At 39.5% G+C, this 20,838-nt stretch overlaps 1 protein-coding gene across 1 annotated transcript; it reads left to right on the top strand.

The window, feature by feature from the left end:
* The first annotated feature begins 55 nt into the window (after positions 1 to 55).
* Positions 56 to 16,379, top strand: hic2 (hypermethylated in cancer 2). Its single transcript, XM_015382582.1, has 2 exons — positions 56 to 177; positions 13,693 to 16,379. Exon 2 carries the CDS (start codon positions 13,745 to 13,747, stop codon positions 15,491 to 15,493), a length of 1,749 nt encoding a protein of 582 aa, XP_015238068.1. The 5' UTR covers positions 56 to 177; positions 13,693 to 13,744; the 3' UTR covers positions 15,494 to 16,379.
* The last annotated feature ends 4,459 nt before the right edge of the window (positions 16,380 to 20,838 follow it).

A 20,838-nucleotide genomic window follows, 5' to 3' on the forward strand; every position in this document is an offset into this window, starting at 1 on the left:
GTATCGGTGTGTTTTCCTTTTTTTTTGCTGCTGCGCTCTGGGTTGGTTTCTATTCAAATGTGGGTCAGGGGTGAGGAAGCCTAACGTCATAAGCTTGCAACATGGCGTCCCGAAGGCTGTGAGATGAGCAGGAGGATGGTGAAGAACGCCTGAGAACGGACCTACAGATGTAAAAAGGTATATTTTTCAAGTGTTACTCCTCTACAAGGTGGTTTAGGAGTGGATAAACGGAGCTACTTTGGTGCGTTTATGTTTGGATCGGCTGCAGGAGTCGCAGGGGTGTTTTCCCCTCTTCTGCGGCGTGCCAACAAAAAGAGGGGCTCTTCTGCTGCTGGTTGTGCAGGCTCTACCAGGCTGCTTGGGCAAACCTGTGAAATCCCACCCTTGGTTTTGCAACCATGTTCACCTTGAGTCCTGATGTTTAATCGCAGAGCGGATCGATTGCACAATATCGTTTATTTTCGTGTCTTTCCACGAGAGATGCCCCATAGGACGTCTGTGTACAGCAGATAATTACTGTGCTGGTTGGCAGAGCGCATCACGGACGAAAGAAAGGATATCCCATAGAAATGCTTCCAGGCTAAACATATTTCTCTAATTTATAAACTGCGACACTAGAGGGAAAAAATCAGGTTGGCATATGTGACCAATTAAAGTAATTGTTTTTGACAAAATCGCATCAATTCCACGGATCCTTTTGCAAAATAGAATTAAACCCCCCGCGTTTTTACGCACTGTTTTTGGGCACAGTTACAACCTAATCACGTGTAAGTGTTGCAATGTTTATATGTAGGTTAAGCCATCTTCGTCTTAGGTAGGGCCAATTAACAGGATTGGCGTGCGTGTGCGTTCAGCATCACGTACAACTTATAGTATGAGGAATCTGATTAAAATCGTTTGATCGTTAGACAGATGTGTTTCTTTTCTTTTTTTTTTTCGATTGCACTATATAGCTTGGGTTATTCATTCCGTGGGTGTAACGTTACACTGACGCAGAAACTGCAGTGGTTTGTGGAAACAGTTGCGCATGACTTGGATTTCCGCGTGTAAACAGAATCCTTTAGTCCAAATCTGATCAGTGCGTGGCTCGTATGTTAGATTTTTTTATATATATATATATATATATATATATATATATATAATTTTAAATCATTGTTTAGGCAATGCAGATTCCAACAATGTATGTGCTCAGGTGTAAACTGAAGGCAGCTTTGCTCCCAAGGTGATCAGTGTCTAAGTACCAAGGGGCATGGCGATAATAAGGCACAGGAATGTCAGATATGTGTGCTTGCCTTGAGTGGCTGCTGTTTTTCTATCTTGGCGCTTTAAAAATTTCCACCTTAGGTCTACTTTTTGCTTTTGATTTCTGCTTTAAATGAGCCTTGGTTTTTAAATGTTATGAAAAGTGTAGAATGCTATGATCTCTTTTTATTCTTATTTTTTATCTTTATTATATTGTGTAGTTGGATGTGTGTATATATTATATAAAAACTGTAACTGGAGCATGTAACAAAAGTAATTTCCCTCTGGGATTATTAAAGTATTTCTGATTCTGATTGACTAAACAACAGATTTTCCATAAAATGGAAATTTAAATAATATTTCATGTTTGTCAGAGTTTCTGTTTGTCATGTGCCCCATTTTGTGTGTGGAATGTTTTTCTTTCTGAGCAATACAAAGTTATATCTTTCATTTCAACTAGACAAGAGCCTGGCTCTAATGCACTTTTGAGTGACGCAGCTCTAATATTACAATTATATATGCATTATTTAGGGTTTTATTCACCAACTTATGCCAAAGCTTTTATATATATATATATATATATATATATATATATATATATATATATATATATATANATAGATAGATAGATAGATAGATAGATAGATAGATAGATAGATAGATAGATATAGGCTATATATATACACCCCCAACAATAGGAGAAAAACAATTCAAATTTTAGCCAGTAATTTAAGTCAGGGTATCTGCGCAACCTTTTAAAAGGCATGATAATCAAGACTTTCCAGCTGTTATTGTGTTTTTGGCATGGGTGCTTCTTTAGCTATCTTCTCCATAACTGACCACATCTTCTGTATTTGGTAATATTCCATGAGAGTCTGATTGTTATTTTCCCTTGTTTCCTTATGAAGGAAAACATGGAGGCCTTCACTCAGCCAGCTGACTGGCAGTAACAGGTGGGGGAGGGGCAACCTTGTGCCACTCTATGTCTAGATTGGGAGAAAACCCTGATCAATGCAGGATGATCTCTGGACTCTCATCAAAAAGACTTTAAACCTTATCAATTCTGTGTTAAAATTAAACTGTTTTATGAGCTATAACTTATTGAAACCATAGTCTATCTTGATTAATGTAAATGATTCAGGCCTTTAACAGACATGATGCAGCTTAACAACTAAAGCTTTAAAGCAGTATTGCCTAAGTACATAAGGCATCTGTAGGTTTCATCTCTTGCATCACTGGAAATACTTCAATCAAATATTTCTTTCTGGTAAATTAAGCAATATACATGCTCCTTTTCTGACTTTTAAAAAGTGGTGTACATCAGCATACAGAAGAGGTGCACTGCTGCTCTGGTGCTTCAGACTCTCTCTTGCAGACATTTCATTAAAATGCTGTTAAACCTTTGGAGTGATTTGGCAAACTTTAGCTATCTGTTTTGAAGCCTTAGTGTTTCTTCATGCCAGAAATCAACCAATGCATATTTTTATTAACATTCCATTAATGCCATAACCTGTAATATGAGGAAGAATTTTTGTTGGTCACACCCAGTCAGAGGAGCGATTGAATTTATCAGTTGTTTATGCTGTTAGCCTGAGAAAACGGTTTTGATCATGTTTTTTAATAGGTTCCAAGGTTAGCAACATGTTCCGAAGTCAGTATTAGATGTATGTAAAACCTGTTTTGAGGGATACTTTTACGCAGATCTTTAAAAGGCTGTAAGCAGTTATCTTTAGCGTATGTTTATTGCCCAGCCATTTTACCACCCACTGCAGTTGCAGTCAGATAATTGAGTGACCTCAGAGTGAGGGTCAAAACCATTAATCCAGGCCCTCAAAATGACCAAGTCAACTGATCAGTGTGACATGTTTCATTGATTACAGTATGGAAAACAAATTCTGACCCGGCAGGGTAATGTGAGGCCTGTTTGTTTGTGTCCCTCATATGATCCTCATGATCACCACACTCTTCATATCCCCTCCTCTCCTCAACATGCGCTCAGCATCCTGCATGTTCAATGCAATCATGGCTTACCATGGCATGTGTGGGCAGCACAACACTGTAAGAAGGCTGCTTAGGCTATGTGTTCTGCTGACATGTTGGACGAGGACTTATAGATTGTAGATGCTCTGCTTTGGCTGTTCATGGACAGTGCTGTTTGTTCAGTAAATGTAAACACCTCAGGGAAGGGTTATTGTTCTGCTTGAGGAAAAAGAATGTGGAATGAAGCACTGATAACCAGAAGGTTATGCACTATCAAAAAGTTAGAAGTAAACAGCTCTCTGTCTGCTGTCTGCCCTTAGTCCAACCAGATGTCATCGGGTTGTGTGTGGCTGTAGTTTTTTTCTCCAAGCCAGCGATGTAAAAGGGAAGGTCTTATCTCATCAAGGTAATTCTTTTCAGAAAGAGGACCCCCTTATACAATCATATCTTCAGTTCTCAGTGAGGTAGTTGATTACCTCACTGTTCTGTAAGGACACACATTGATACTCAGCAGGCCTGTCTGTGAGTTTGGCAAAGCTTTCAGTATCATTTTAGCAAAAGGTCTCCTTGAGTGAGCCACAAATGCAAAGCTGGTTTGATAATGAAGAGCAGAGACTCGTTTGTAATCCGTTTTACAACCTTTGGTGGTTTTTAAAAAAAGGTAGTGAAGCTGAACCATTTCCAGTGTTTGTTTTATATCAGCTAATTCTTAGCTCGAATGAAACCATAAGTAAAGGCTATAAATTTACTGAAGAATTTCAATATGAAATCACCAAACAGCATTTAAAATATACTTTTATGGTGAGAGAAGAGTCATTGCAAAAAAAGTCAAAAGGATAGCAGATCCCATATTTCTTGGTGGTGAACACAGCTGAATTACTAACTGTAAACAAAATCCCTCTGTCTGTAATTGTTTCAGTGTTTAGATGCTAGCTTTAACACAAAGACTGATAACTTTTAAAACCTATTTTATAAAAAATTCAAATACAAACTGTTATACCTGCGGCAGCACCTTTTGACCAGCCAGCTGAAAAGGATTCACTTTGATTCTTTAACACTTGGAAGTAGCTTGTGCATCAAAGAGTAGCTTGCAAATGTGGTGCTTTGTCAAAGTTTTTAGTTGGATTTTTTTAGATTCAGAGTAGCCAATCCCCCATCAGGGTTGATCAAGACAAGGCTCTTTTAAGAGTAAGTTTCTGTGCTCCTCTAGTCCATATATGATACAATTTAAACAGTATTTAACTTTGTGTTTATTTGATGTCTTTTTCATATTGTGAATGTTTCCTTTGATTGTTCAGAATGAGAGTATGAAAATGTAAGATCAGTTATGATCTGATATCACCTAGCCATACTGTAAAACTAGGATCCCACTTTTCTCTTAGATTGAAAAAACTGCTTTTGGTGCACTTTGTCTTTAAGAAAGTCTTATTTGTGCAGTGGATTGTAAAACGGCCATGCATTTGTTTGTGAGTGTTTTGCTTGCATGAGGTTAAAACAACCTGCAGGGTTTCTTTCCAAAATGCATCATCGGTTAAAAAGAAAAAAATGAAATTAAAAGGAATGATTGAAGGGCTGTCGTGCAACAAGAAGATCCTCTGTTCAATTTCCGGCCCAGGTTCTTTCTGCATGGTTCTCTCCAGGTGCTCTGGCTTCCTTCCATAGTGCAAAACCATCACTGTTGGGTTAATTGAATGAAGCAGGAGAAGATGGATGGCACATTTGCATTTGCTTGACTTTTCATTCTATTTAGAAATATGATGATTTTTTTTTTTTTTTATGTTACCTATTCCGATGTTTGAACTTGGATATATATAAAGTTTCATCACATCTCATTGGAAAGGATCATTTTCTTTATTTTCTTCCAGTTATGATTTTAGATTTAGTTTAACATTTCGGATTAGTCTGCAGGGTAATTTCCTAAAAACAACGTGTAACTTAGTTCTGCAACTGTTATAATCCTCACAGCACTGGAATAAGTGGGGCTCCGAGCAAACTCTGCCCCTCCTTTTCACTGCACTGCACCCTAAGCAGAGCCTGTTAGTCTGCAGTGTAGCTGATCTTCCTGGCTGTGTCAGTTCTAAATGACATTGTTTTTCAAACTGAGCCATACTTCAGTTCATGCACTTCCCCTTTTTTGGTGATGAACTAGTGGTGTCATGTCAGGGTTAGGCTGCATCTGCCTTGCTGTACCTCCAATAATTAGCTGTTATAGGACGTAGGAGTTTCACGCTTGCAAGCTGCTAGAGAATTAGATTGGTGTGAGGAATTCCTGCAAACATTCAGAATCCAAGGCATTACATAATTTGCTGTGAAGGCAAAACTACAGAAATATTTTAGTATGAATTACGCAAATGCAATGTTACATTTTTCATAAATGGCTTTGAAGCCATATTAATATCCTGTGTGATTCATGTTTTAAAAAGTAGATACATTGAACTCAAAACTTTGGCAGCTCTAAAGCTTTAACTTGTTTATTATTTATAGCTGGCATTGGGTTCTCCAATATAATCCAGGAAGATATATCACAGTAAATATTGTTTTTAGTCTTCCTGTGTTGAGTGGTCAGCGATTAAATAATTTAACAACACAGTTTGTAAAACAGAGTGATTATTGTATGATTAAGGAGTTGACATTTTTAAGCTTTCTTTTTCTTTCAAATATAAGCAATTTTCATGTTTTGACTGTAAGCTACATAGAGTATAGCCTGAAGAGTGTCTAATTTTTAACTTCCCTCAGAGACTTCTAAAAAAAATTTCAAGATTTCATTGAGAGTTAAATATTTAAAGTTCAAAAAGATTAAACAAAGCGCTTTTGCTGTATTTATTTCACCTTCCTGTTATCTCTTAAATATTTTTCTCTCTTGCCTCCTTGTAGTCTAAATTGAACAGAGTTCCAAAGGCTGACTGATTCTTTTCCTGGAAACAATGAGCAGCGCAAATCGTGTTTTTGTTAACAATAATCTGGTAGTTGCCTTCTCTGTATGGTTTGCTCAATGGAAACGAGTTGGAATTTTGCATCAAGCCTGCTGAAAATCCTCCAACACCAATAGAAATTAAATCAATCAGCGCATCTCTGAAACAGAAGTTTCATGTTTGGTTTAAGTTTTTCTTTTGGTTCTTCAATGACATTAGCCTTTACTTTAATGTAACCTTATTTCCTAAACATTAGATGTGTTTTGTTTTTTTTCTCTATTGAGGTATCTTTGTTTTTATTTGCATCTCAGAGTTTCTGAATGAGGGCCATGCATGTTTGCATGTGGGAAAGTTCAGACAGGTGAGCCATTGTTGTTAAAACAGTGTAGTGGAACAAAAATTAACGGGGTCATCCTTTTGGTGCAATTCTGTTACAACCGTAATCTATTTGTAAAATGTACAGTCGGAACCTGTCAGCCCTTTTGGTGTTTAGCTTGTCCAATACATCTACTCCTTATGCAAGACATTCATTTTTCAAGGTGAAGGAACTGCCTTCATCCCTATGTGATAACATTTTATTTTCTTTTTTTTTTAAGTCTAAAGGCAGACTACTTCTGGCACTACTGCCTTAGGTATAAATATAAAGAATGCTTCACTGAAAAGTATCTGTTTTTCCTTTAATCAAATTGTTTTTTTTTTTCGGTCTTCTCTCACACCCATAAGAGAAGCAATAGTTGGGTTATTGTGGCTCTCATGAGTCCTCAGTGGATTGGACTGTGCCAATGCAGCAAGGTCAGTCATGTTGAAATGGCTCTGAGGTAGTTGTCTGTTGTTTGTATTTCAAACTGGCTTTTCACCATCCTCCCCCTGCCCCCTCCCCCACTCCCTCTGCCCACCATACTCCCCTTTCTGTGCGTTGTCAGTGTGCATGTGTTTAAGTGCACCATGTTTCAGGGCACACACACATTGACAAGGTCTATGTGTGTCCTGTACACGATAGACTCACTAGTCTACATGCCTCTGTCCACAATCCTTTTTTGTGTAGATTGTGAGATTTCAGTGTCAGCTCATTATTGGGCTGCTATTTAATGTAATTGGGTAGACAGCGATGTTGCAGGTTGGGTGTTTTTTAAAATTCTACTCAATCTTTCCCTCTGTCTTTCGCGAGCTGATGACCTTTCACAATACCAGGGTGTGTTTTGTTATTGCGCCAGAGGACTTTGCCTCACCTCTGCCCTCACTCTTAGCTCCTTACCCCCCTGTTCAGGAGATTAGTGGCACAGCCCACTCCTCCCTCAGTCACCTTTGCTGAGTGAACTCTCGCTCTGTGAGGTTTGCTTACTTGATTTTTAATCCAGAAAGTCTTTGTAGAGAAAAGAGAGCCCAGAAACGAGCTGTAAATGAGGTCAGACCTGATCATCCACATCTCTGGAGTAACCAGTTTAATTTAGAGGTGGCTGACATTAAATCACTGCTTGGGGCACTTTAAGGTGCTCCGGCTAAGTCATGAATCAACACATGGGTATGTTAACTAGATCACCTCTGTCTATTTTTTGGTAAACATCCGCATCAGCTCATCTCCCCTGCAACAGGCTTCTGAAAGAGGTCAAGGTTGAATCTTTTAGCATGATGTTTCCTTCACTATCATCAGGCCTTAGTGTTTTAAAAGGTTAACACTGCAGGCAAGGTAAGCTGATCATGTGTCTTTGCAAGAGTAACATGCCCCCCAGTCAGTTGCAGTCTAAGTCAATAGCTTGCTATGGATCTTATGTGGTGCCAAAACAAGTCTGGTTTCTTCCAACAGTGATCTTGCCTTCTTTCAAATGGCATGCCAGCCATCGGAGAAAGGATGAATATGCAAGTAGTGGTTTTGCAAGCTGTCCCGCGCAGGATATTAATAAACGTTTATACTTAGTACAACCAGGCTTCACTGGCAATACATTAGGTGTGCAAGTTTTCTGGAAAAACAGCAGACTTAATAATTTTCAGTGGCACAATGTGTTTTTAAAAATACATGAGAGGAAGCAAAGGGAGGAAACTAGTAGAAGGAAAATTCAAATCTCTATATCTAGAGAGCTCGGGCAGGTTGTCTAACATAAGAAAGAGCATCGCTGACAACAATAACATGAGAGCTCCTGTTGGTACATGAGAGTGGTCTTGTTTTATGTTATAAACTCAATCTCTGACTCAATCTCAATTTCTTTGATAAAGGTATCAAAGAGATTGAGATAGATCAGCAGTGGTGTACAAGTCCAGTCCTCAAATCCTGCAACTTTTTGATGCACCCCATTTTTAACACACCTGAATCAAATGAGTGGCTCGTTACCATGTCTCTGCTGGGATAAAAGAGAGGAATGAGTCTTTCGATTCAGGTGTGTTAGAGAAGAGGTGCATCTAAAAGTTACAGGATTATAGCTCTTGAGGACTGGACTTGAACACCACTGGATTAAAGGAAAGTCTACATTCTAAAGGTACATGCAAAAGGCTACTGTTTTCATGCATTTAGCTGAATAAGTTATGCTTATCACCAGTATAAGATGCTCAATCCAATTTAGAATAGTTTTATGCAATAAAGTTTGTCAGAATTGAAAATAAAATGTATATTATGTACATTTGAATGTGTATTTTATGTGCAACAGGAAGTGTATTTTGACAGAATTTCTTATTGTGAAAATCCAATTTTATATTCCAAGGGTCACTGTTTTTAAATCTCCCACTTAAAAACCTAAATATCTCTACTTCTGGAAACAAAAATAATACAAAACTGATGATTACACAGGGCCTTATGTTTGCAGAATCAGAACTATATTCTCAAAGAACTAATGTTACTGATGAGCTTTGGGATGTTACAGAAAGTTTCATTCATCCACAGATGGAGGTGTCATGATGTTGGGGGTCTATCTTTTAACCTGCTGTTATACATATCTTTTTCTGGGCAGCATTATTAGAGGGAGAGTTTGGTGCATGTATCCCACCCTCACCGCATATAGATCAACAGTAATCCATTAGCAGCCCCCTGGAATCCAGCCTGCATGGCACAGCACTGAAGGGGCCAGGGGAGTGTGGCCGAGTGGGTGATGGGGAAAGGAGGGAGAGCCAGGGATGAGAAGAAGAAGTAGGAAGGTGGGGGAGGGCTTCTTTTTTTTCCTGCACCGTTTTTTTTTTCTGCTCTGGCCCAGCCCCCTTTTAATGTTGGCCTGCAGGAAAAGCCTCTTGGATCCCCCCGTAAAGCATGCAGAGGTGGGTGTTGTAAGAGACTTGAATGATATATGGCTTCCTGGCTGGCATCGTAGCCAAGGCTCTCTTTTCTTCTGCAGCTCTCTTTTCCATTACCGCCTGCAGGGTCGAGTGCTGTAGACCCCCTTATACTGAAACTGTGAATAACAGATATGGGTTATGTATTCCAGAACATCTCTTTCTGATTAACATTAGGGACAGTATAATGTTCCTGGGACGTGGTTTCAGGCCCAGAGACATGGTGGGAGGGTGGGGAAGATGAAAGAGGAAAAGATGTGTCGCTAAAAGCAGACGGGGGAAGGGAGGAAGACCATGAGGAGAAGTGTCACAGCAGATGAGGCAAGCCCAGGCGTGGAGCTGGGAGTAATGATTACTTCAGCTGATTGTATCAGCCAGTCAGACTGTGACAGACCACCATTTACAATTCTAACCTTGTTGCACTTAAAACATGTTCAATATTGCTTGAAAGGGACTCCATCTTAATGACTCTTAGTCTAACATTGTTGCTGTTTGTTTTGGAGGGTTTTGCCGTCTGGTAATTTACCTAAAGAATGATGGTAAGAATGTGATTGCTTTCTCTGAAATTTCCCTTGTCTGTTTTAAAATAGTTAAAGAAAAAACAAACACTTTATAAAATAAGGCAGAATATGCACAAATTAGCCACACTATTAGTACTAGTTCTATACCCAGAGGTCCTGTTTTTCTTTGTTCAAATAAAAAGCAGTTGCTTCATGAAGGGCACCTAACTAAAGATCTCTGAGAACAAATCAAACCTTTTTCTCTACAAAATTAAGTATCATTTCCTGAGTTTTTCTGAAACCTGCTTAAGGGTAAATTAAAGATCGCAATATTTTAAAAGCAATTTTCAGGGGCAGCTATAAGCTGGGCTGTTAACATCTTTGTTTCGCATTAGTGTCATGGCCAATGAGGTGGTATAAGATGCTCCACTAGGTAGAAGGCAGCTTTACACCAGTCATAGTGATATGCTATCATATAAGGGATTACATTTTGATGGGTTATGATGCAAGGCCACTTGTCTAAACCTTTTTTTTAAGTATTAAAAGGGCATTGTTTATTGCTGTTTTTACTAATGAAAACTCATTTAGGATGAGGTTTTTATAGGAAGGGTTTAAAGAATATTTTCAACTTTTGAATTATACTAAGCCCACAGCTAGAAACATTTGTTCAATTAATAATCAGATAAGAAAGGTTGGTTTGAAGCACATGGTGCATACCATAGTGCAGACACTATGGTGCGTCCTCACTGCGACGCACTGCTGCAGGAGTATAACCAGCTTGTCACAGATATTCTATAATTTATGCCCAATATTTGAGCATGGTCTGCGTTATGTTATTCCACGCCACAACGCAAGAGGGACAATCAGGAACTAGCTGTGGGTCTAGATACAGCTGAGGCGGTGAGGAAGTGGGGGCAAGTTTGTGCAACAACGGAGGAGCATGAGGGCGAAAAAGAGTGGGGATCCATGTGGAAAAAGGGTCCCAGCATTCTTGTGAACCTCTCTTCTAGCTGATCTATCTTCATGAGTCGTTTTCCACAATGGCGGTCATACAAACAAAACAAGCCGGTAAGGTACCAAACAGGAAATACGCATAGTGTAGAGTGGATGTAGATTTGAAGTCTGCGGTCATAATTTTGGAGAGGTGCACCACAGCGTCTCGTGAAGGGGTGGGGGCATATTTGAGTTCACTGCGACACACACGCATACGACCTGGTTTCTGAGTATAATCAGCCTTTAAAAGCAGCTATGTTAGTCTAAAGATTTATCCTGTCCATTATCACTTCCAAAAACAGATTAAAAATTAAAATAAAAATCCTGATAATATATTACAGGTTATGTTGCACTGCATGTTGAGTCCCACTGTTTACCTTTTAGCAGATTTGTTAAAAAAGATTTGAAGTTGAGCAGCAAATATAGCTACAGCTTTAACTTCTACATCTATTCTGATAATACATATGTACCTTTGCTTTCAAGCTTGCCTATTGGACTATTTTAAGCTACATAACTCTTTTCTGTCAACTGTTATAAAAAATTATTTTCTGTAAATCTCTAAATTGGCAGGGGATAAAATTGTGCATTTTCACTCACATTTATTGCTCAGTTAAAGCATTTATCTGCATTAATCTTTAATCTCTTTTAATAACCTTTATCCTGGTGTGATCAGAGGTATTGAATGTTACCAGCGTGTCCAAATCCTACGGAACATGTTTAACTTTTGCCAAAGACAGATTTTCTGCCAGAAGCAAGACCTGCTGCTACCAATTCAGAAATAGTTTTGTACATGTACCTGAAAATTGGTGTAGCAGACATGGCTCTCTGTGTCAGAAGGGATAAAGAGCAATGTTATACATTGTAGGTCATCAGTGAATGAGATTCACTTGTCCTAATTCCATAAATGAAGGCCCCTTCGGAGGATCAAGTGGTGGTGTCCTTGTCTTTGAGCCACACCCTCCCCTCCCCCTCTCACTCTGCCTGTGCTCCTGTGTAGTTTTACCTGCTCAGGTGTCACCTAATCCTTCCCTCCAGCACTGCTGTGCCACCGACCCCCACCCTCAGACAATAGGGCAAGACTGACATTACCATGACCTAATGGAGACTGGAGAGGCATGTTTCCATGGAGGGCACCGCACAGAAACCAGAGTTTCTCTGATAAAGTAGTGAAAACAAGCTTGGAGGAGGAACTTTTGGAAAATTGTTACCTTAACCCTCTCTTTTCCCTCCACCCTTTGGTCTTTGTGCCAAAACAGCAGCATTGTGCACAATTAGAACTTGATCCATATAGGGTAGTAATTTGTTGCGAGAGAAGATGAAAGGGAAGCCATGCTTCAGATTTATGTACTGCTTTATTCTGGCCTGTTGTGCTCATTGTGGATGTGCTAGTCACGTGTTTGTCACCAGTTTTTGATCTGGAGATTTTGTAAAGGTTTGACCTGCAACTTCTTATATAAGAGCTATAACATCAAAGGGTTACCTTGATCGTCACTCACAATGGGAGAATAGACACTGTCATGCCATGTGAGAGCATTTATTGTAAAACGGGGTGTAACTATCATTTTAAAATGAAAGCATAATAATCACATACCTAGCATGCTATTATGTTTGTAGCATCTCATATTGGTGGGCCTTAAAATCACTCTAAAATGTCTTAAAATATGCCAATTTTTTTTAGATTTGGAAAAACTTTGTAATTTTGTTTACGCAGAGTGTATACAAAATAAAATTTAATTTTGTACAGCTCTCATGACATTTCTATTAAAGTGCAGCAGTGATCAAATGTAAACATTGTGGGAGAAAAAAACATGGTGCAAAAAAATGCATTGATATGGTCAGCTTGATGCAGAGGCTGTGACATGATTTAGAGTTTTTAAAACATATTGACATATTGATCGACATATTGAACGCATTCAGCAAGTTTCATAATTGAGAAGGAGCAGCCTTGCTTCACTCCATTTATCAGCAAAGATTCATTTTTAAATAGTTATATTTTTGCTTTCTCTGACTAAATTGTTAGTCAATACCTGGCACTGAAAATACCTTCACTTAGTAACTTCATCCACAAAAAGATTTTTGTGGTCAGCATAACCATGTTTTGAGTATTAAGCATTCACTTGTCAGAAAAATATCTTCTCCTTTTATGGAAATTATTTTCTGGAGTTTCTTTCTTGAAATTGGTTATTTTAAAGCAGTGGAGTTATGGAGAAATGCAACTTGATTGCGTCATGTAAACATTAACTTTGTTCAAAAACTGTTTTGACTGTTATGCTTAAAATGTTAATATACCTAATTTTTTAGACTTTAATGTTTAATGCTTTTTAAGCTGCAGAATTATTCACTCCCTATTTTGACTTTGCTGTACAGTTGCATAGCTTTTAGAGGTGTTTATGTTATGTATTCAAGATGGGGTTCTCTCTGTTGGAATTTATCTGTTATCCGTGTTGGCCTTGTTAGAGATTGGTGCCCTGTCCAGGGTGTACCTGCTCTCTCTGAACCAGACATGCCCAAAGTCGGTCCTCGAGTGCTGTTGTCCTGCAGTTTTTAGAGGTTTCCCTTCTTTAGCACAGCTGATTTTCAATGATGGCATATAAGCAGATTTTTGCTGAACTGCACTCATCGGAATCAGCTGTGCTAAAGCAAAGAAACCTCAAAAAACTTTGAGGACAATGTCCCTCGAGGACCAACTTTGGGCATACCTCCGAATTTGCCAACAATTAAGTGGGTACAATAAATGGAGGGCTTATCTCTCTATCATATTGCTCATCTTAAAATACATCTGTCCTAACAGTCTTTTCTTTTTGTTTCAGCTTTAGGCGGTGCACGTCTAGGAAGAGAGAGAGAGAGAGAAGGAAGGAGGAAATGGAACTGCCAAATCATGCCAAACAACTGCTGCTGCAACTTAACCAGCAGAGAGCCAAGGGCTTCCTGTGTGATGTTATCATCGTGGTGGAGAATGCTCTCTTTCGTGCCCACAAGAACATCCTGGCAGCCAGCAGCATTTACTTCAAATCTCTGGTCCTCCACGATAACCTTATTAACCTCGACACAGAGATGGTGAACCCCTCTGTGTTCAGACAAGTTCTGGACTTTATCTATACTGGAAAGCTCCTGTCTTCGTCAGACCAAAGCAGCGAGCAAAACTTTAGTGCCCTCTTGACCGCAGCCAGCTACCTCCAGCTACATGACCTCGCTGCTCTGTGCAGAAAGAAGCTCAAGCGCAGTAGTGGGAAACCGCTACCAGGAAAACCCTCCACGCCAGGACCACTCAGCCGCTTACGCCTCAATAACCAGCGTCTCTCCTCTTCTACCCCTGCTGGTCCCAATAACCACTATCCTCCAACCCCTTCCGAGGCTGACCAACCACAGCCAGATGAAAGCCTTCCGGACAAACTGTCAGATGACGAAATGTTTGTTGGGAGCTCTGGAAAAACTGGGAACGGTAGTAATGGCAACAGTAATGGTAATATCAGCAGTGGGGCAAGTCCTGGAGAACCCGATCTTGGGCTAGATCTGTCCAAGAAGAGTCCTCACTCTGCCGGAACAGCCACTGATGCCCTCAGCCCACACAGCAACCAAGAGTCCCCCCAATCTGCCTCAGTATCCACAACCAACAGTGCCTCTCTGGATGACTCCTCAACCACCTTACAAGGTGTGGACACATGTGTCTCAGAGAACATGGAGCTAAACTCCTCCAAAACACCTGAGGACTCCCATAACCAGTCTGAGGGCCCGCCACCCCAGAAAAAAACCCGACATGCTGCTCGTAAGAATGAATGGCCCAAAAAAGATGCATTGGGGTTGAAGTCCGAGGATCATGACAGGCCTCTGGTTAACGGCGTGATTGTAGGTCCTAAAGATGGTCGCACCTCTGGTGCTGGTGGAGGCAGTGGTAACAGCTTTGTGTCTGACCAGACTTTCCAGTGTAAAGAAGAGGAAGAAGGAGGAGAAAATGGCCAAGATCACAGTGAAGAAAGTGGTCAGAGTGATGGAGAGAGCGGAGGTGGAGCTGGAGGGGGACACCACAGCGCCAACTACGTCTACCGGCAGGAAGGCTTTGAGCCAGCATTTGGGGACAACCTCTATGTGTGCATTCCCTGTGGTAAGGGCTTCCCCAGCTCTGAGCAGCTCAATGCTCATGTGGAGACCCACACTGAAGATGAGCTCTACATAAAAGAAGAGGGAGGGACCTTTGTAAAAGAAGAGGATGAAGAAGAGGCAGAGGACCTCTCCGCCCCCGTAGGTCCCTCAAACTTCGTCTCTGAAACGCGTCCATTCAAGTGTACGGTGTGCAGCAAGAGCTACAAAGACCCCGCAACTCTGAGGCAGCATGAAAAGAGCCATTGGTTGACCAGGCCATTCCCCTGCAACATCTGTGGCAAAATGTTTACCCAGCGGGGAACCATGACGCGCCACATGCGCAGCCACCTGGGCCTCAAGCCGTTTGCATGTGAAGAGTGTGGCATGCGCTTCACGCGGCAGTATCGCCTAACGGAGCACATGCGAGTCCACTCCGGCGAAAAGCCATACGAATGTCAGTTATGTGGTGGGAAGTTTACCCAGCAGCGCAACCTCATCAGTCACCTGAGAATGCACACCTCACCCTCTTAGAAACGCATCAAGCCAAAGAACTACAGGAATAGAGAAAAAGGAACAATTCTCCACCTTTTATCCATCTCTGAAGCAAAGAAACGCACACATAAGACAAACACAGTTCTTGATACTGATTCCAGTTTATGACATATTGGCTGAGTGAATGGTGTAGCTGCTCGCAGCAGTGCTCTCTGTTGGTGACGCTGGGATCCCGTTGATGCAAGGATAGGGTCAATGGTTAAAGCGAATAATGTGTGCTCGCCTCTCAGGAGTTTTTAGAGGGACTATTTACTTTTGTGTCTCTCTCCAAAGTCACAAAGCCATGGTGAAGAGGCACAACTGGTTAAATGTGAATGTGGGCACCTCGTACCCCTCAGCCGCCTTCCTCTCTTCATAGACAAACATGAATCTTAAGAATTTCTTTCCCCATTGTTCCTAAAGAAAAAAAAAAACCTTTGACCAAAAAAAAAGTCGGTGCAAACATAACTGGCAATAATTCAGCAAAAAGAAAATTTTTATCCTGACAGCTTTATATCCTTTATGGTGTTGGTGAGGCTGTATGTATGACAGAGGGGGAATAACTGGGTATGGGACCATCTCTGTGCTTACCTGAAAGCATAGACGGACAGAAAGAAAGAAAGGCTTTTCTCAGGAGGACATGTTTGTTTGTTTGTTAGTTTAAGACAACGAATAACCAGTGTCCTCTCTGTGGCTTTTTGCTTTGATGTAGATGAGTTTTTATCATTTTGGTTGTTTAGGTTTGCTTGCTAGTGCTCCAAGGAAAGAAGCTGGAAAGAGAAAACCCTATGTGGTAGTACTCATACTTTAAGAGCTTGTCATGTTTCAGTGAATGTTTTAAACTGGAAGGTCTTTTTCTTGTCAAGTGTGGGTGGGGGGGTCGCGGTTTTAGGGCTGGGTGGGAAGGATAAGGGGGGTGTTTGAAACCGAACACTGTGTTCGGTGGGTACGTTATATTTTTCTGTATAGCTTTCCTCCCCTTGGAAAAAAAAAATAAGTCTATTTATATATAGGCTTGTAACCTCGCTACCTCTGATTACTCTTACAAACTTTTTTGAATTTAGTTAAAAGTTGCTTATGTAATTAATTGTATAAAGTGTGTAGATTATGTAACTTCTCACCTAATGCTTTAACCTGCCCATCTCTCAACACAGGTTTTTGATGCTCATACGTTTTACATGTTTAGATTGTTTCTAGCTGTCATATACACTTGTCAAGGTATAGTTTTTTTTCTTTATTTTTCTGGGGCTCGGACCACTGTGGCCCCCAATTCAAAATGTACTGTAGCTTGCTGCCATGAGCAAATAGTGGTTGGTTGGTTAGTTGTAGATGTATAGTGTTCCAAAGATCTTATGAATGTCAAGGAGAACTGAGCTAACTAACAAACATTGCTAGACAAGTTCGTAACCAAAGTTTTTAAGAAAGATGTACTTATATATAGCATACTAAATTATTTCTCTTTTGATTTCTTTTATTGCTGTATAAAACAAATTAAGAATTATATTCTAATGTCCAGACAAAGAAATCCACCTTTTTTGTGATTGTTTTGGCTGATAACTCTGAGGCTGTCGATGGTTCTTGTGGTTTTGCAAGGAAAAACTTGTGCTGATTGGTGGGCTGGTGGGGATGTACAAACTTTACCACCTACTGTTGTGAGGGGTCAGGTGGATAGTAAAGTTTAATACGTGCTCACTGAGCATGTTTGTCCCATTTCTCTTTTTTTTTTCTTATTTTTGTATTGAGAGTCCTTATCACTTTATATGCCCGGACTATAAAAGCTGGACTTTATGACAGTTATGTGTTCTGTTCAGACCAAAAGAAGAAACAAAGGATCTATAATCACAATTTTAATGTGAAGTTTTAGTTACCCATTTCTTTTTACTTTTCTGAGCCTGATATGTGAAAACTTATAATATAAAAGCAGAAGCAGAGATCCACTGGACAGGTTTGCAGTTGTATCACTAACACCGACATACTATTTTAAGCTCCTTTAAGATTTACCTCATCTAGAGCTATAAAGGCTCTTAGTTATGTTCAGTCCACCCCTTTACAAAGTTGTCACTCAATTTCGTAAGTACACATAGTCACATCCTGTGAAGCTTAAGCCTACTACACACTGATGTTTAAAATTCAGACTAGATTTACACGTCTTACTGTCATCCTGATAGTAATGTTATGCTGTCCTTTAGACTGCATGACCTATTGCTACAGCTGGGCAGCATAAAGGACCATTATCGATTGAAAAATTACTGATCACCAATCTCCAGATTTTAGTGCTGTAATTACTGGTCCAATGCTGAATTTAAAACAAGTATGAAGAAAAGAAACAGCTGTATAAGCGCCGATGGTTTGGGGGGGAAGAGGACAGTAATGAGAAGTCGGTTAGAAGCAGTAATACAGCAGGGGCTTTCCCACAAAACTTCAGCCTCGTACTTTGATATTTTTCATTTTTTTCACTTTTAGTCTTTAATGTACTTAATCAGCTCTTTGGGAGCTTGTCACATCATGCAACTGTAGACTGCCAGTTAAATTATTTTACAGTTTGTTTCAAATTGTACATTAATTTCACATTGGGAATCCAGCTTTAAACCACTGTGTATTTGTTAGTTCAGTTATTTAATTTTTTTTTTTTTTTTACAATGAGGATAAATGGTTATAAGCACGCTTTATATTATTTAATTTGAATTGTTTAATTTCGATGCTACATAATACCCTAACTGATTTCTTGGCCAATTGACATTTATGGAATATTACAGGTTATGCCCCCTGATCAATAACTCAGTAAATCTGTGACCTTCTGATGTCCAAAGTTATTGTCTTGTAGTCCTTTAACCATAATTCCTTAGAGTGCACTACTCGATATACAATACTACTTTAAATCACTGGATCCAATCAATAAAATAATAAGGACCAAAAGTACAAAATGGCTAAAGGGGCAAAATACCTAGTACTCACAGAAAATGGATCATTTTATGTTTGTTTTCATTTTTCAGTGTATCTACTCCTAAAACTCTAACCATCAATGCAAGTTTTTGTTATAGGCATTCCTCTGTAATGTTAATTTAAGTGTCCTCAAGGCTTTATCATTATTTTATTTTTTTTTATGTGGTAATGCCTCCTTCATACTCCAGTTATGGTTTGTGACATGTTCTCTGAAGCTGAGCAAACATCACTATAGTTTTAAGGTACTTGCATCCTGGACTCCCAGATTTTTTACTTAATTTAATATTGACTTCCCATTGCATGGTACACAGGGATTTGTCACACTCCCAGCAACCCCTTGAAATAACAAACATAATTTTTTACCTCTTACCTCTTCTAGGTAAGGCAGGAGTCCTTAATGCATTGCCTTCAAACGTTATTGTACCTGTCAGCACTTGATGCACTGCAGCCCGATGTCTGTAATGCAAAGCTGTTTGTACAACATTATCTCTAGCCATCTCTGCAAAGGATTTTTTGTTTTTGTTAATTTTGTGCAGCCGTTATCAAAGCTTGCTTGTTTTTTTCGAAACAAGGAAGAAAAAAAACTGTGACCATACTACTAATATTATTACTACTAGTACTACTACTCTTCAAGTACTTCAGGGATTGTTCTGCGTGTGTGAATGCAGGCTCTCAGCTGCGTTTGTTATATAAAGCATTCTATTGGTTTCTCTGTATTTTAAACTTGGGAGAAGCAAAAAAACAAAAAAAAAAACACTAGTTTCATATTTAAGATGAGCAGGGGGAATCTTTTTCAACTAACACAAAAAGCCTTGACAAAAGGCGAGGCAGCTCAAAACAAAGTCTACATTCTTTAGTTACAAATTATGTGCAGAAATGGTTGCAAACTTGTACAAAGAACTTAGAAGAAAGAAATGATAAAAAAAAAGCTCATACCCAAATTCACAAACTATTTTTTAAACCAAAGCACATTTGAATGATAATGGAACCATGTGTGGCTCTAAAATAATAAAAAAATAAAAAAAAGAAAGAAACATATGTATTTATCTCATTGTTTACATAAACTTTGACAGTTTTACAGACCTCACTTGAGGCTCGGCCAGTCAAAGAATAAAACATTTTCTTGACGTTTTGTAGTAGTTGTGTTTATATGATTTTTCCACATATGTTGCTGCCAAAACAGAAGTAGAACATTAAATATGGAGGGCAATATTGCATATTTAATTAAGGGGAGGGTTTGTGCTGTCTCCTCCTTGCCAGGTGGCTTTGGGGTGACCCTGCACCCCAGTACTCCTGCCCTCTGGCCTGTCTTCAAATCAGACTACTGGGGGGGTGGGGTGGGGGGGTACATCCTTGATGCATTAATCAAAAAGGCTTTTGTTGGTCAGGCTTTTTTAGCTCAATGTTGTTTCTGTGTTTACCCAAACACGCTTGAGGCAATCTTCCTCCACTTGAGCCTTTTTAATAGTCGTCTACCATGGTCCACCTCTGACTGGTTGCTCCTTAAACCTATCTGGATAAAGTTGTATTGTTTGGGGGTTTTTTTTGCATATAAACAGGCTCGTATGGTAGTCTTAACTGTGAATGTTCCTTGTTTTGTTTTTGCTTATATCATTCAAAATTGCCTGTATTCTGTTAACAAATGCAGAGCAATCCTCTGGCTGGCCGAGCCTCAAACAACATTGGCGCAAACACTTATTGACAGTGTTCTCTTTTTTTTTTTTCTTCTTTTTTTTTTATCAAATGTCTATAGTCGGTGATGAATGTATTTATTTCTGGGGCCTGCCCTCACCTCTTTAAAGAATTTTCTCAATGTTGTGAGGCCGATGTGAAGGCAGGACCCCCCTTTTGTATTGTTTTGTTTTTGATGACTTTCAAGCTGAATCTTAAGTGAGACGCAAAACATAGCCATTAACCATAATCTGTGAAGATGTTTTCTTTTTTTTTTTAGGAGGGAAGACCTGATGTTTTATTTTTTGTTTTGTTTTATTCAACTTAAAGAGTGGTCATTTATGGCAATTACACCTGACAGTCTGTAGAGTTTTTATTTCATTGTTTAATTCTGGGTGTGTTGTTTTTGTTTTATTTTTGCCCACATTGTTTTGAGTTCTAACTTACTGGACACAGAGGGGATCTGAACCTTGGCTCTCCCTGTGTCTTTGTCTGTGGACTTGGGGCACAACACTGTTGCTGCCTGTGCAGAGCCGAGGTTGCTGTATGTTTTAAAACTTGCTCACCCTGGGTGTTGCCATGCTGCTGATGCTGAAGGAGAGAAAAAAAAAACTCTACAAAGCAGAAACATGCACATAATTCACCTTTTTTTCCTCTTACACATTGTTAAATTCCTTGTCTGAAACCACTTCTTTCATCTCATTTCACTTTCAGTGTCTCTTAAATCCACT

The sequence above is a fragment of the Cyprinodon variegatus genome, unplaced genomic scaffold, assembly GCF_000732505.1.
Source record: "Cyprinodon variegatus isolate N-32 unplaced genomic scaffold, C_variegatus-1.0 Scaffold260, whole genome shotgun sequence".
In the NCBI taxonomy this organism is placed as follows: Eukaryota; Metazoa; Chordata; class Actinopteri; order Cyprinodontiformes; family Cyprinodontidae; genus Cyprinodon; species Cyprinodon variegatus.